The sequence below is a fragment of the Pelodiscus sinensis genome, chromosome 1, assembly GCF_049634645.1.
Source record: "Pelodiscus sinensis isolate JC-2024 chromosome 1, ASM4963464v1, whole genome shotgun sequence".
Classification (NCBI taxonomy): Eukaryota; Metazoa; Chordata; order Testudines; family Trionychidae; genus Pelodiscus; species Pelodiscus sinensis.
The window spans coordinates 269,081,310-269,098,238 of NC_134711.1; the positions used below are offsets into that span (position 1 = coordinate 269,081,310).

Below are 16,929 nucleotides of genomic sequence, written 5' to 3' on the forward strand. Positions count from 1 at the left end.
AACTGTCTTCCACATCCTGAGTACCCTAACCACTGGGCAGAACATCTAAGTTTCTAGTTGTCCCCAGCACAGCAATTTAGGTGCATCTGTACACTTCCCAAAATTTATTTTGCATGGTAAGGGCAGGGGAAAGTCAATATAAAACATAACTTTGAATGTCCAGGTTAGTCTATATTGGAAAGACTGCAAGATGTTCTTAAACGTCAGGTAGTCTCTGAAAAAACTAATACAGTATTGATGTTGCACATTCATTGTGTTTCAGTTCCTTCTACATTCAATTTGCTCATTTTACAAGTGAAACGATGGTTGATCTAACTGCAGTCCTAGAAACTCAAGCCAGGATGCCACAGTAATGATATTTTTTCCTGCTCATAAATAAATATGTAATATGACAAGTTCTATCCTTAGTTAATTCAAGTTCTATACAAACCCACTGAAGACTATGGGATTTCACAGGTGTGAGGAAACAATTTTGTTGATTGTGCATGAAGCACACAGATGACGAGAATAGCAATTTTTATATTTTAGCCACTAAAGTAAACATATAAACTCAGAGTACACAAATTTTTGAGCACACTCGTAATTTACCATAGATGCTTTTTCAGAAGAAAATATAATTAAAGAATGTATGAGGGATTTTTCTCATTTTTCGACATGTGCGCCTGGAAATAAGATCTGTTGGTACCTCTGTCCTTTCTGTACTTAATCCACAACATCTATTACCTTTATAAAATTTTAAAAACTTCCATGAAGTGTCATGAATAAATTGGACTTACCCGTAGGACCTGTAATAAGGAAAGCACATAATTCTAAAGTTCCTGAATTCTTTTAGAATTGCAAATTACATTTTAAATGTTGGTTAAATGCTCTGTGCTTCAGCAAAATATCACTGTAGCACCACCTTGTGGAAAAAAGTTAACACTAATGAAAACAAAACATTCAACTTAACTGGTTAAAGCAGTGATTTTCAAACTTTTTAATTTGGCAACCCCTTTTTCACAGCAAGCCTCTCAGTGTGACCTCCCACATACTTTAAAAACTGGGAGATGGGAGCTATGAGAATTTAATTTGATGGGGGTTGGAGTTGAAAGCTCATGACCCTCCATGTAAACACCTTGCAAACCCATCACAACCCACAGTTTGAGAACCCCTGAGCTAATGTCTATCAATTTTAACCTATAAAATACTACAATTAAAATTTGTGATATCCTTTCATTCAAAACTTAATTCAAAATCTAGACAGAATAAACTTGATTAAAAGGTTCTAAGCCTGATATAGAAAATTTAACCAACTAAGGATTATACCATATTAGAACAGCCATACTGGATCAGCAATGATCCAGTTAGCCCAGTATCCTGAATTCTGATAATGGGCAATGTCAGGTGTTTCCAAAGGAATAAATAGAACAGGCAATCATCAGTGATCCATCCCCTGCCATCTTTTCCCAGCTTTTGGCAAACAAAGGCAAGGAACACCAGGGTGGATTTAATTTAAATAAAACTGATTAAACCATAATTTAAATAATGATTTAAAATCAACAGCAAGGAAGACTCCAGTTAATCATGGTTTTCTACATAAAAGTGCAGTCTTGTTTGTTGTTATAACCTTAGCACATATTCTTCACAACTCAGAGATAGATGTTGGTTTCATTTTTAAACTGATTTATTCTGAAAAATTTTCAGATTAGTTTTACAGCTATATCAGAAAATGAATAACTGGTTATTTCCATTTACCAAATGTAACTGAAGCAGATATTTATGAGTTCACTTCTCAATGACTTATCTCCAATTAAGATATGGAGGCTTTTCTTGCCATACTGTATTAGAAGGAGAACATATATAAATATTTAAATTGCTTTATTTAACTAAAACAATGACATTATGTATAATGGATTTTTTTAATAGAAAACACATATTTTAACAAAACAGGCACATGATTTTTTGAATGTTGTTAAACATTTAATTTTTTTTTAAATCAGGGTTGTTTTTGTTAAAATTGTTTAACTAAAACGGATCAATATTAAAAAAAATAAAACTGACCGTCAGCTAGGTCAACATGAGAAACTTAAAATATTGGCTTCTGCAGCTAACAGAGCATGTCTAGACTGCACTCTAAAATCGAAATAAGATAAGCAATTTGTGCTATGCAAATGGCATATCTTATTATGATTTTATTTTGAAATAGGCTATTTCAAAATTTGGTGTATATACAGAGCACCAAATTTTTAAATAAAGCACTATTTCGAGACATGCCTTATTTCTCATGGAACGAGGTTTACAGGGATGCTGAAATAGCGTGTCCATTATTTTGAAAATTATTTCAAAATAGCGGATGCATTCCTTGCACACGGGGTAGCTATTTCGGGATACCTGTAGTATCCCGAAATAGCCTTGCAGTCTAGACTAAGGATGTTAACTACCGATTAATTTACTAGTCAAGTAGCCGATGGAATTTCCATCGACTAGTCGATGGAGTTCTGCATTCCTCCTTGGAAACGTACAAGAGCCCCTAGTGGGGTTCTTGTACATTTCCAAGGAGGAATGGAGAACTCCACGTGCAGCCTGGGATCTGCGGGAAGTCCCGCTGACTCTGGGTTGCACGTGGGCGTGCCAGCTTTGAAATGTACAAGAGTCCCCAGCTGGGGCTCTTGTGCATTTCAAAGTGGAAGTGCCCTTAAGGAGCCTGGGGAAGTGCCCTTAAGGACCCTAGGCTCCACGCTGTGCTGCCGCTTTGAAATGCCACGCAGAGCCCGGGGTCAGCTGGGGAGTCCCAGCTGACCCCAGATTCCACGTGGCACTGACCCTTTGAAATGCCGCCTCACCGTTTCAAAGCAGCACTGCAGAGAGCTGACCCTGGGCTCTGTGCAGTGCTGCCTCTTTGAAATGCCCCCTTGACATTTCAAAGCTGCAGCGTCCCAGGGAGCTAACCCCGGGCTCTGTGTGGCACTGCCCCTTAAAGGAGCCGTGCCACACAGAGCCCACTACTGTTAGCTCCTTGAAGCACTGCTTTGAAACGCAGAGGATTTTTTTGGATTTTTTTTTAAATCATTGATTTTTATCCACTCTGAAACACTGAGAGCATGATGTTCCAACCCAGCCCATCTTAGTTAATAGTCACTGATGATCCTTCAGAAATGTATCCTTTTTTGAACCCTATTATAATTTTCACAACATTCTCTGGCAAAGAGCTCCACAGTTCTCATGGATCCAAGGAAAAATGCTTCATCTCTGTACTGCTTTGATTCTAACATGGCAGAATAATTGAACTGGAAGATGTACTGCTGTTCCAGGAAGTCTACACATTTCAAACTTATTTTCTCACCCTGTTCCTTTCCCTACTCCTTAACCTTTCTATTGTCTATCATGCCAGGAACACAAATCTCATCCACTTCACAGTCTCAGAACATAATAGCAATACAGAACTCAAATACTCACAGAAACATATTCAGGGATAGAAAGCTCATCTTCAGGAAGAGATTTCAGTTTCTCATAATAATCTTCTGTCAATTCCAAGTCACGCAGGCTGCGACGGATATCTCCAGCCCGCTCTCTTAACTGATGGTTTGTTTCTTCTAGTTGTTTTTGCCTCATTAAAATCGTTTCCATTTCCTGTTTCATTAGCTCTTGATGTTTCCTACATAAATGTAACAGAAAATTATAATAAATTAGACTAAAGCATTTCTGTTTCCAAACTAATCAATTCTCAAAATACCTGACGTAGGTAAATAATTATTATCCTAAATTTAGAAATAAAAACAAAGAGTTCACTTACAAAGGAAAACATATCTTTCTTAGCTAGGATTAAGACTGCATAGAAGTATATCACCTTTCTAACAAAAATAATAATAAAAAAAAGATACCTCCAGTTAAAACAACGGTAACACCCAAATAACTTCAATTCATACTTTATCATCCAAATACATTCACTCATAGAGAAAACCTCCACAACATATTGCTTCTCACTTCCCATATATAGCCATCATAATGTATTTATCAAGTTTCTTAAAAACCACACACTAAAAAGAAACCAACGGACTTTTTACCCCAAAAATATTACTACCGAAAGTCTAGTAGGTTGATCACAAGTGAAGGATTATATGACATTCAAAAACTGGTTGAATCCCTTAATCGGTCTCTTCCGAACATATGAACATTAAGAGTTTGTTTGTATGGGTGAGTCTAGACTGGCAAGCGACCGCTTTTGCGCAAAAACTTGCCAGCTGTCTACACTGGCCGCTTGAATTTGCGCAAGAGCACTGACTTTGTAATGTACAAAATCAAGGTTTCTTGCGCAAATACTTTCACACTCCCACTCGGGAAACAGCCCTCTTACGAAAGAATACTTGCGCAAGAGGGCCAGTGTAGACAGGTGTGACGTAGTGGGGGTAACTCGCTAGGGCTGTGGCGACCTCTGCTGTCTGTAGCAAGACCCAGCAGGGAAAGGGGGAGTCATTATGCAAAGGTGGCTCCAAACTGGTCTGACCAGCCACCCTCCATGGGGAGAAACAAAGGAAGGTGGAATGCCACCCTGGCTGGGGGCAGGGCTGGAGGAGAGGTGGTGAGTTCCTGTCTGGAAAGCAGGGGAGAAGGAGCTGGGGAGAGGGCTGGGACTCCCCCTTCTCCAGGGGGGCACTGAGGCCTTTTAGCCCCAGTTCCTGTAACCAGATTACATCTGTGCTGTGCTATATCCTGGAGAAGCAATAAACTACCCCCATTCTACTGGCTGCGGGAGTCTGTTCGTGCCATTTGGGGGTGCAGGAGACGGGGGACCCCAACGCGCCGTCACAACAGGGAAGAACTGTTTTGCTAAAATGGCAATCAGGGCTTTCTTGCGCAAAATCGCGTCTAGACTGGTCACAGATACTTTTGCGCAAAAGTATCTGTGCCAATCTAGACACGCTTTTGCGGAAATACTTTTAACGGAAAAACTTTTCCGTTAAAAGTATTTCCGCAAAATCATGCCAATCTTGACGCAGCCTATATATTTCTGTAGGTCCACAATTGTTGTAAAGAATATTTCTTTTGTATTTTAGTTGAACACCATTAAAATACACTTTTAATCTAAACTGTTCTTTCAGGAAGACTTTTTTTTTCCCCCGTTTTGTTTTTTTAAAGAAGGACCCAAAAAGTTTCAGTTGGGTTGGTGTACCGAGTTTCAGGGTCAGTCCTGTTCATAAACCTGTTCATGAGGTTCACCAAAGCAGGGCTTGTTCACAACAGGAATATGTTCTGAATAAAGCTAAGTATAAGTTATTGATAGGCAAGATATAAGATTAACAGACAGAGGAGGATAGAAGAAAAAGGGTTTTCCACCATGGATTAGCATCTAAATCACTCAACTGTTTTTGTTCTCCACACCTATTAACTTACAAGTACACACCACTTTTTCATCTGTACAATTGCCAGTGCACTCGACAAAAGTTAAATACGCGTAAGATGGCACAACTAAACAAACAATTGAAAGACATTTTTCCAAGTGCCACTGTGCTTTTAAATCTGAGACCTTGATTAAAGTTCCCAGTTCTGCCACAAATCTTCTACAGGAGACTTGCAGAAAGTCACAACTTCTCTATGCTTGAGTTTGTCTACCTTTCACTGTGATTCAACTCTTCACTAAATAAAATACCATACATCACTATCTTTCTTAAGACCAGTCAAGAGAAGAAGTGAGAACAGAAAGCATTTTGTCAACAGCACATTACTAAATCTTGCTTTAGGTTCCAAATAATTTTAAATGTTCAAGACTCAAGTCAAACACCAGAAGCACTTCTGCATAAGAAGGACTCTTTCAGGGCCAAAGGACAGCTTTCTAAATGTTATTCCCTCCCATCTCCCAAGTCATTCAGGATATAAAATTGTTTAAAAAATAATACATTTGCAACTATTTTGTAAGTGGGAAAAATATTCCTCCTGCTTTAAGCCTTTTGTTCTAAAAACACCAGTCTTACTTATATTAAAGTTTCAAGTAAAATTGAAACAGTCAGGGCTAGCAGTGAAATTTTCAGACCGTTACAATTAGCAGTTATAAGTGACAGCTTATACAACCTATTTGTTTCAGCTTATACAACCTATAGTAAAGTGTTCTCCCAGTAACCTACATGATGTCATACGTATTAATGCTGAAACCAGTTTGTGTATTCTCATACCTGGAATCTTCTTGCTGTAATGCCAACTGGTTGTCTAGCCGTAATGATAACAGCTGCTTCTGGTGGATTGTATCATTAAGCTTCTCTTCTAGCTCTTCAATCTAAAAGCAATTAAAGATAAAAAACAAAGATGACTCATCATGCTAAATTCTCCTGAAAAATTTTCTGACAAAAGCCATAGCCTATGCCATCTTTCACTAAAACTGGGGTGGCTCCCTGCTCCCATAGGCCCAATCCAGGCAAGCCAGGGCCAAATCTGGGCCTCAGGCTCTGCTGGTCAGGGGTTAAGCAGCTCTGTGTTCTACACAGGAACACTCCATGCAGAACTTCCTTCCTCACTCTCAACTAATAGAAAACCTGGAAAGGCAGAAGTGCTTAACAACTTCTTTGTTTCAGTTTTCACCAAGGCATGTGGTGACTGGATGCCTGACTTAGTGAATGCTAGAAGGAATGACATAGGAAAAGAAAAAGTTTAAATTATTTAGAAAAGTTAGATGTCTTCAAATGATCTAGGCTTGATAAAATGCATCCTAGAATACTCCTCGCTGCTTTTGCAGATTCAGACTAACACGGCTACCCCTCTGATACTAGAATACTCAAGGAGCTGAAAGAGGAGGTATTTGGGCCATAAGCTATCTTCTCTGAAAAGTCATGGAAGATAGGAGAGATTCCAGAAGACTGGAAAAGGGCAAATATAGTGCCCATCTACAAAAAGAGAAATTAGAACACTTCAGGAAACTACAGACCAGTCAGCTTAACTTCTGTGTCAGGAAAAATAATGGCGCAAACAGTTAAGGAATTCATCTGAAAATATCTGGATAATAATAAAGTGATAGATAACAGCCAGTATGGATCTGTCAAGAACAAATCATGTCAAACCAATCTGATAACTTTCTTTGATGGGACAACTCCTCTTATTATCTCATCATGATTGGATTGGGGGAAGCGGTAGATGTTGTGCACTAAATGTTAGTAAAGCATTTGATGCAGTTTTGCATGACCTTCTTACCAATAAACTAGGGAAATACAACCTAGCTGTGGCATAAGGTGGATGCATAACTGGCAGGATAACAGTTCTCAGAGAGTAATCATTAATGATTCAGTCATGCTAGAAGGACATAAGTGGGGTTTCGCAGGGGTCAGTTTTTGGACTGATTCTGTTAAATATCTTCCTCCACGATTTCAATAATAGCATAGACATTATGCTTATAAAGTCTGCAGATGATACCATACTGGAAGGGTTTTCAAGTGCTTTGGAGGATAGGGTCATAATTCATAATGTAAATCATAATTCAAAATGATCTGGACAAACTGAAGAAATGGTCTAAGGTAAATAGGACAAAGTTTAATAAGGACAAATGCAAAGTACTCCACTTAGGAAGGAACAATCAGTTTCATGTATACAAAATGGGAAGCAACTGTTTAGGAAGAAGTACCACAGAAAGGAATCTAGGGTCGTAGTGGATCACAAGCTAAATATGAGTCAACAGCATCACTGTTCCAAAAAAGGCAAACATGATTCTGGGATGCATTAACAGTAGTGTTGTGAGAAAGACATGCGCTGATTAGGCCTCAATTGGAGTATTGTGTTCAATTCTGGGCACCACATTTCAAGAAAGAAGTGGAGAAACTGAGAGTGTCCAGAAAAGAGCAACAAAAACGCTTAAAGGTCTAAAAAACTTGACTTATGAGGGAAGACTGAAAGAATTGGGATTGTTAGGTTTGAAAAGAAAAGACAGAGAGGGGACATGATGGCAGTGTTCAAGTACCTAAAAGAGTGTTACCAATAGTGATGTCAACAAGTACACAACTACACAATTAACGAATAAGACCAGCTTTACGGTTAATCTTGTTGACTACATACATTCCCTTCCCACATCCCTGCTAACAAAGGGGGCGGGGCAGAGAATGGGAGCCGATGCCTGTGAGGAGCTGGCTTAAAAGCTGATTCCCTACGAGCACCAGATCTGCCTGTCCCACCCTCCACCCCTGTGCTGCTGCCTCTGATAGAGAGGCAGCAGCGTGGAGTGTGTGTGTGGGGGGGGGGGGGAGCCAGGCAGAAGCGGATATGCACTGGGAGCCGTCTTTCAAGCAGGCTCCCCATGAGTGCCTTTTCTGCAGACCTGCCTACTCCTCTCATCTTGTTGGTTCATACAGAGGGGCAAGTGCTGTGGGTACTTGTCTTGAAAGACGGTTTCCCTCAGCACCAGCTCTGGGGTGCCGCCTCCCTCCTCTACACCGCTGTTTCTATTAGGGGAGGCTCACCACAGAAAGAGACTGCTCCATGACAGCAGCCCCTGCTCATGGGGGGGGGGGGGGGGGGTCTGGGAGGGGCTGTCTGAGCTCCCCACAGAAAGGAGCTGCTGCCGGGGAGCAGGTCTGCATAGAAAGCCAATTTTTAAACTGGCTCCCCTCGCAGACCTGTCCTTGCCTGCGACCCCACATTGCTGCCTCTGATAGAGAGGCGGCGGCAGCAGCACGGGGTAGCAGGGGGCTCCCCAGAAGTGGGGCTGGGAGCACACTAGCTGCTAATCCTACCTCCAGGGACCAGTGTTCCCTCTAAGCTGTGTGGCAGCACAGCTTCACAGGTGATTAATCAGCCCCACCCAGTTAGTAAGCTCTTTGCACAGAGTCCTGAGCCTCTGCCTAGTCAGGGCTGATTAATCATCTGTGAAGCTGTGCTGCCACACAGCTTAGAGAGAACATTGCAGGGCACTATCAAAATAGTTGTGTAACCATTAAAATTTCATGAGTTTACACAACTATTCAATTACATACTAGCTAATATCCCTAGTTACAAGGAGGGCAAAAAATTGTTCTTGTATTAGCTGGGAATTACGGACAATGGAAGCTACTGAGATGGTGCCCGCAGATGAAAACAGTGCACAGAAGTAGTAAGGGTTTTCCTGAGCACAGAGACATCCATCTCCACCCCAGCCTGATTAATGCAGAGGCTTTAGTGGCTCCAACCCAGAGCCCTAAGCTAAGTTGGCTCCAGCAAAAAGGTCTGGACTTTTGGCAGCATCAAGATCTTTTGGCAAGACACTCCTTAGTCCGCGACCCAGGAAACCACCCCTAAGGCCTGTGCGTTAATGTGGCCCTGCTCCCTCCAGGAGCTCTGTGAATCAACAGTTTGTGGTGTTCCAGGAGAAAGGGGGAAGAAAAGGGCCTCCCTCCCAAAGCACCAAGAATTGGCTGTTTACAGCCCTCCTGGAGGGAGCCTTGGATAGCTGAAGTTACATCTCAATGAGAAATGTGTCTTGTGAGTCCATGGAATGAGTATCACTGCCTTAGATATTTCTACAGGGCAGCACATTGCAAAAGAAAGCTCATGTTTTCATGTCTGTACTGTATCTACCTGGACTTCAATTAGAACTGAAATTGATTTGTAAATTAATGTTATTCAAGAATCATGAATGAAGTACTTTTCTATACTTAAGTAGTTGTTCTGGAATAGGGAGCACATATACACAATCAGATACTTCCTTACCTTGGTCAGATATTCCACTTTCAAGTTGTCAATCATTAAGTTCTTCTGAGATAGCTCTATTTTCAGCAACTGCAGATTATGAAGCAATTCCTTCCGCTCAATCAGCTGCCTAGTAATTTTGGTACCTTCTCTTTCTTCAGAGGAGGAAATGTCATCTGTTGGTACCGTAGTCTCTAAACTAATTTCATCAGACTCCATGGAGCTAGAGATATTTGCTTTTTTGGTTTCCTTGGAGCCCTTCCGTGACATTTTTCTTTCTATTCAAAGAGGGTTTTTTGGCTATGATTTGATCTGAGTACCCTGTGTAGTAAAATGCCAAAGTAAAAAAAATTAAGAGGAAAGATATTATAATATTATTAAAAACTGTTAACTAACACTCTATATTTCTTGCTCAATGTTTGGCCTGTACTTTCCCCTGTAAGGGTATGTCTATACAGAAACATTTCAAGATAACTAGCATTTTTTCAAAATAACTTAGTCCGTGTCTACACAGCAGGCAGTTATTTCGAAATAAAGTTGAAATACTGTCAAGCTGGAGGACTTCTTACTCCGACTCCTGTCACCCTCATTGTACGAGGAGTAAGGGAAGTCAGAGGAAGAGTGCTCTATTTCAAAATAAGTGCTGTGTAGATGCTCCCAATTTCAAAATAAGCTACGCAATTCACATAGCTCAATTTGTGTAGTTTATTTCGAGTTAAGCCCTGCTATGTAGATGCACCCTAAGAGATGTTTGTAAGATACTAAAAAATAAAATGTGTCCCAGAACTCTGTTTTCGAGGCTTCCTACTTTCCATACTAGCAATGGCTTTCTCTGAAGGACATCCTAGGCTCATCATTATCAGTGGGTCACTGTGCAGTTTCTACTGACATCAATGTTGAGCTACACATGACGTCATCATGGAGGGATTTTATCCTGCTGAGTCTCAACACGATGCCTTCTCTGCTACTCTCCATTAATCATGTACTTTGCACTATCTATGCAATGCAGCAATGGTTCCCAACTGCCGGGCCATCACCCGCTGCCAGGCCGCGGTGGCTTTGGGAGCCAGAGCTGGGATAGCCACAGTGAGAGTGGGGTGTTGGGAGAGGTATGTCCTGCCCTTCCTCTCAGCCAACCAGTGCTGGGCAGGGGCAGGGTCTCCTCCCAGCCATGGAAGAGTAGCTCGCTGTGCAGCACGGTCCTCCCACAGCGCAGGGAAGTGCTCTGTGGCCGAAGGAGACCCCACCTCTGCCCAGCACTGATTAGCTGAGAGGCAGGGTAGGTCACGACACACCTCTCCCAATGGCAGCAGTGGGAAGGGAGGTGCTGGGTGGTGTACCCCAGCCCTGGACCCTAGAGCTGTCACGATGAAGGCAGCAGCACAGGGCTAGGGTGAGGGAGGCGGAGCAGGCACTAGGGATCCAAGGGTGGGGCTAGTGGTGGAAGGCTCTGTAGGCTGAGCTATTGGAGGGGGCGCTCTGGGGACAGGGCTAATATTGGGGACTGGCACTGGGGGAGATTCGGGGGTGTGTGCAGTGGGGCTCTGGAAACAGGAGGCTGATACTGGGGGGCTCTGAGGGCAGGAGGCTGGCCCTTAGGGGGGTTTGGTGCAGGAGATTTTGGGGCCAGTGGCTACTGCTGGGGCATAGTGGACAGGCGGGGGCCTCTAGAGGTTAGGGCTGGCACTGGAGACTCTGGGTGGACCAGCAATGGTTTATTTGCTTATTTGCATATTCATCATTTGCATAATGCACATGCAAATATTCAAATAAAATGCTACCAGTCAGCCAAAAGTTTGTGAATGGGTTTGCCGGTCCTTGGCATCAAAAAGGTTGGGAACCACTGCAGTACAGGTTGTATCTCTGAAAACCAGCATTCTCCATTCCGGCAACATCCGTGGTCCAGGAAGTCCATGGATGCTCCTGGACCAGAGAACCCAGGTGCGTTAGGGCAGAAGGGACAGCTGGGAGTGGGGAAAACAGGGTTGGCACTCAGCTGGAGGCAGTGTAGGTCCAGGGCCAGACCCCCCATAAGTCGCAGAAGTTCTGGGCCAGGGATTGAATCCCCTAGCAGCCTTGCCGGAATCTCCTGACAATCCCCAGAAGCGTGGGGAATCCCACAGCAGCCCCCCAGAATGTGAGGCTGGGTCCAGAGTCCCATGGCAACCCCTAGGAGTGCAGGACAGGGCTGGAGTCCAATGGCAGCCTGCACCAGCGTGGGGCCAGGGCCAGAGTCCCCCAGCAGCCTTTGTAAGCATGGGGCTGAAACCATGTGACAGCGCCTATAACATGGGTCCGGAGTCCTCTGGCAGCCCCCAGAAGCACGGGGGCTGAGTCAGCCCTGCAGCAGCACCCTGGAGTGGGGGGCTGGGACCAGAGCCCTGCGGCAGCCCCTGGGAGAGCGAGGGGTGGGGCCAGAGCCCCATGGCAGCTCACAGCAAGTGGAGCTAGAGTACCACAACAGAAGTCGGAGCCTGTGCTGCTCAAGGAACTGGCAGCAGCTGGGCAAGCAGGCCAGCCAGTATGGGGGGTGTAGGATGAGGCAGGGTGCTTGCTGAGGCAGCCTGCAGGCAGAACAAGCTTGCAGGCTGGTGGCAGACCTCCTCTGGTCCAGCAAACTCTCTTGCTCGGGACCAGTCAGGTCCTGACAGTGCCAGACCAGGGAGGTCCAACCTGTACTACAAAAAGACACGATAGGTCTCTACGAGGTCTCTCTCATTCAGTCTCCCTCTTTACCAGAGCCAGGCCTGCCAGCCAGCTCATGCCCAAACGAGGGACACACTTATCAGTCACGCTGCAAACGTGAGTGACACAGCAAGGATTCCTTAAACTTCCCGTCCCACACAGGGTCTCACATCAAGTCCTGGAGCACAGTCTCTCCCTCCCCGCCGGGCAGTGAGCAAGCTGCCAGCAAGCCCCCCACATCCGCCAGCGCTGTGTTCTCTCGCCCCGCCTCTCTCCAGGAGAAGGCCGCGTGACTTACGCTTGGCCCCGTGTCCTTGCTGGGAAAGGGACGCCGCAGACCCGCGCTTTGACCCCTACAGCCCCTTCTTCCTTGCGGCCAGAGAGCCGAGCCTGGGGCGGGGCAAACGGGGCTGCCCCATGAGAGCCCCGCGGCGCAGGCAGGTACATTGCGGAGCCGCCCTCTCACCAGCCCTACTCCGTGCACTGCCCCGCGAGGCGGGAGAGGCCGCCAGCCCGGCCTCACCTCCTGCAATTCCCGGCCAACGGGCGCCCGCGCGCCGTCCGCTTCGGCAAACGCTCCACACCGGAGAGGGCGGAGCTGTTAGATGCCGTCACCAAGGCAACGGCGCTGGTGCTAAAACAAAAAGACCGAAAGGGTCGCGTCAAGCCTCCCGCTCTAGCCGCACTGCATGCTGGGACCCGCGAGGCCAGCCCCGCCCCTTAGGCAGAGCCCAAACAGCACGACTGGCATCGGAAGTGTGTCCGGCTCTGGCCGCAGTGCATGCCGGTTGTTGTAGTCTCCGGTTCCGCCTGCCATTCCGGTTCCGGTACGGTCGTGTGTGGCTGGCTAGGAGCCGCTCGCTTGGTGCCGGCAAGATGTTGACCTCGCGCACATTCCTGAAGCGTACGCGGGCGGGAGCGGTGATGAAGGTTGTGCGCGAGCACTACCTGCGCGAGGACATCGCGTGCGGGGCGGCCGCCTGTGAGCAGTGCGAGCAGCAGCCCGGGGAGCCGCGCTTGGAGGCCCAGCCCGGCGGCGCCGCCAGCACCCTCTGTCCCGCCCCCCACTACTTGCTGCCGGACACCAACGTCCTGCTGCACCAGGTACTGGTCCATTTAGGAGTCAGCAGGGGTGAAAGGAAGTGCGGTGCGCCCCGGTGCGCGGCTCTGGCAAGAGCTGGATGCGCTGCAGCAAAAAGCCCGCAGGGAGCTGCGTGAAGAGCTGGCAGGGACCTGGCCTGCACTAGGACAGTACCTGTAAGAAATGTTAAGCTACTTTCACCGCTGGGAGTCCCCGCCAACCACCCTTACCTGCAGTGTAGCTATAGCCGGCTGGGGCTCAGGATAAGGGTGACAGGTTACCTCACTTAATCTGCTCTCCGACCAGACCTCCAGAATGTCGAGATCTGCTTAAACCTCATGAGACGTAATACTCAGAAATGCTGTTTATTGGTTTGGCAGTGTTGGCTTTGCAGTGCACCCTAGCTGTGGTTTCAAGCATTTACTCACAGCTTGAGCTTCGCTTGTAATCACATGCTTTAAGCCCGAGCTCCTGAAAGCAACAACACCAAATGATTGTGCGACATGAAATACAATCAACAGAGTGTCACTGCCATCTGTCCTCCCGCTTTGAATTGCCTGTCTTTTGGGCTCATGCTGAATTTGGTTTTCTTGATGATACTGACCAGAGGGGGAGGGGAGAGGTGGGGCTGGCGGTGGCTGCTGGGAGCTGATGTGAATCTCCTTTCTCTATTCAAATTCATGGCTGAGGACTTTTGAAAATCCCACCCAAGGTCTCCAGGAAGGGTCTTGGGATAGCTTATTTATGGAAATTCTGTCCCCATTCCATTCCCCAGAAATGGTGGGAGAGGTCTGGGCATGTCATCATTAATTTTATATTCTGGCGATCATGTGTCAGGGTCTGATAAACATTTCATTCTCTTATCCGTTAAAAATAAAAAATAACTTGGGACTCTTTTGTTTCACAGATTGATATACTTGAAGACCCAGTTATTACAAATGTAATTGTGCTTCAGACAGTCTTGCAAGAAGTGAGGAAACGGAGTGCACCAGTGTACAAACGAATTAGAGATGTGATCACCAATCCTGAAAAACATTTCTATTCCTTCACTAATGAACATCATAGGTAAGGTATAGTTTGGGGTACAGTAAACTTCAGAATGTATTACATAAGTAACTTGGATACAACTGAAGTGTCTAGGGGCAGTGATGATGAAAATAAGGTAACTATCCTAGTAAGTTCAAGTGTGTTGCAGTTTCATCAACAGATATGAAGAGATGCACTTTCAGGGTGGCCAGTTATGAGACATGTTTCAGATTCTTAAGGAGGAATGCCGTCAAACACTTGAAAATAAAATTACCTCAAAATATTCACATGCACTGGCAAATTATTTTGCATTTAGAAAAGTAATAACTTTTTTAAATTTAGGAACTAATGAAGCTAAGGGTTTTCAATCATACATTTGTTGCCAATAATTTCATGAATTGGTCTCTTTGCAATTGTATTGGTCCCTTAGCCCCTTGGATCACTGTGAAAAGCTTCCTATGTTATAGCTCTTACTTTACTGGCAATGTGATGTAACCATCTATCTTAAACCACTTTCGCTTGCTGCTCTGACTCGCTTCTGCACCCTTGTCCCAAACCTAAATTTTTCAGCACTGTTGCAAAAGACACATGATTTAAAATGTTTGTGTTTATTATGCAACTTGGATATCTTTTCATCTTCTGTGGATGCTTAATACAGCCAGATGCAGCCATCTGCACAAGGCTCAGGCAGAGGGCTGCTGGCTGAGGCTTCTTTTCCCTGCTTCTGCATCAGTGGATGCTCCCAGGGTGGTTGGGACTCGAACCACCACCCTGAACCAACTCTATCCACTCAGGCAGTGGCCTGGCAGCCAACACCAGTTGCCCCAGAGATGGAGCTAGCTCCCACATTAGGAAGGCAGGATCTGGGATCCTCTGAACGTAGGGAGGTGGGGTGGATTCTGGAGTGACTTAGGGAATAGGTCATGTATCTGGGAAAGGCAGGATGGTGGGTTGAAACCCCACCCATCCTGGGAGCAGCCAGGCAGTGGAGTCAAGGCAGGCTCTGCACCTGAAAGCAGCTGTCATGTACAGCAATGGCTCCATGGTTCCAGGATGCGGCATAGCATATGACTGATGTTAACGCAGGGCTAAGAACAGGCAGTGTTATTCTTCTCCGGGAGAAGAGGTTCCGGGCCCTTCTTTCCCCATCCCGCCCTCCTAATCCCTTTTAGTATATTTTTCATAAGACGGCAAACCACTGTAACACGCACACTAATGCACCTGGATAATTGTGCATTGTTAAATCATTGGAAAATGTCAACTTGTGAAAGACTACTTTTGATGGTTTGCTAAATGTGGGGAAGTATGCAAGATTGTAACTCTTGTGGTGTTGTCACTATGTTCTGTTAAGTAGTTATCATTTTTCACTCTTGTGGTGATTGCATTTCACTAATGTGCAAAGTGATCCTCACAAGAATGTTGTCATTTTTGTAAAGCATCTTGATATCGGTCTGGATAAAAGACAGTACATAAACATGAATTGCATTAGGCACAGTCATCTAGGTACTGATCCAAAGCTCATTGAAATCAAAGGAAAAAAGTTTCTTTGACATCAGTAGGCTTTGGATCAGGCCCCTAGCTTTTCTGAAGGTTTATCTGCACTGCAAAATGAAGTTGACTTCAATTACTGTGGTGGCTGCGTGTCAACTTAGTGGTGGTTCATGTACACATGAACCTTCTGTTTGTGCTGTGCATTCTCACCAGGAGCACATCTACTGACTGAAGTGGAGCGTTGTGGGATGCCAGTACTGGAGCCCAGCAGCCCTGGGCTGACAGTTTCAACTGTAAGCATGGGGCTCAGAGCATCCCTCAGACTCTGTGCTGACATCCAGAGCTGTCAGTCAAGCATTGGGCTCACAGCTGTCACCCCGCTACTCCCCTCCCTCCCCCATACCTCTGGCTGTGGGGCTAATGGAGTTGAGCCCCACAGGGCTCAATTTCACAGAAGGGAGACTGCCAGCAATACATTGGACATTTTTCTCAGGTTCATGGCTTCTGATATTTCACTTTTCAGTTTTGTCTGTCAGCCAGCAGGGGGGCACTGTGAGCACCCAGGTTGATAGCCCAAGTTATCAGTGCCATGTCATATTCTTCGCTGGAGTCCCTGAGCTTTAGGGCTGGGCTGATAACCAGAGCCAAAAAATGAAATAATAGCAGCTGTAAAATTGACAAGAATTTCTGTTTCATTGCTGGTAGTTTCCTTGGTATGAAATTGAGCCCTTAAGACTCATAGCTGGATCTGTCGGAGGCAGGGGAGCTCCCATTGGGTGTCCACAGCTGCCAGAGCTGACTGGCAGAAGCCCAGCTGCTGCCTCCTGGTGAGGGATTGGAGGTGGGGGAGCACAATCCCTGGTAGTGGCCTGGCTCCTGCTCTCCTTCCCTTACTACCCTACAGTCTCTCACCAGGAGCAACAGTGCAGATCTGGGTGCTCAGTGCTTTAACAGGATGTTGACAGCCAACAGTTAATGTAAATAATGCAGCATCTACAAACAGAACCATGTTGCCCTAACTGTATTGGAAT

General features: G+C 45.4%; 2 protein-coding genes across 8 annotated transcripts in view; one reads left to right on the forward strand and one right to left on the reverse strand.

Moving 5' to 3' along the window:
• Positions 1–13,706, reverse strand: part of PIBF1 (progesterone immunomodulatory binding factor 1) — a 144,220-nt gene extending 130,514 nt beyond the window's left edge. Inside the window, exons 1-5 of one of the 7 annotated variants that reach the window (XR_012900613.1) lie at positions 13,612–13,696; positions 12,824–12,934; positions 9,637–9,936; positions 6,147–6,247; positions 3,436–3,634 (exon numbers count right to left, since the gene is read on the reverse strand). Coding sequence is in view for 6 of the 7 variants with exons in the window: in XM_075918899.1 (XP_075775014.1) it covers positions 3,436–3,634; positions 6,147–6,247; positions 9,637–9,885 (549 nt within the window). In the remaining variant the exon portion in view is untranslated. The other 6 variants (XM_075918899.1, XM_075918900.1, XM_075918903.1 and 3 more) reach the window with 6 other exon arrangements.
• Positions 13,113–16,929, forward strand: part of DIS3 (DIS3 exosome endoribonuclease and 3''-5'' exoribonuclease) — a 29,447-nt gene continuing 25,630 nt past the window's right edge. The window contains exons 1-2 of the mRNA XM_006129055.4: positions 13,113–13,404; positions 14,289–14,446. Coding sequence (XP_006129117.2) covers positions 13,177–13,404; positions 14,289–14,446 — 386 coding nt within the window. The 5' untranslated portion in view covers positions 13,113–13,176. The remainder of the gene's footprint in view (positions 13,405–14,288; positions 14,447–16,929) is intronic.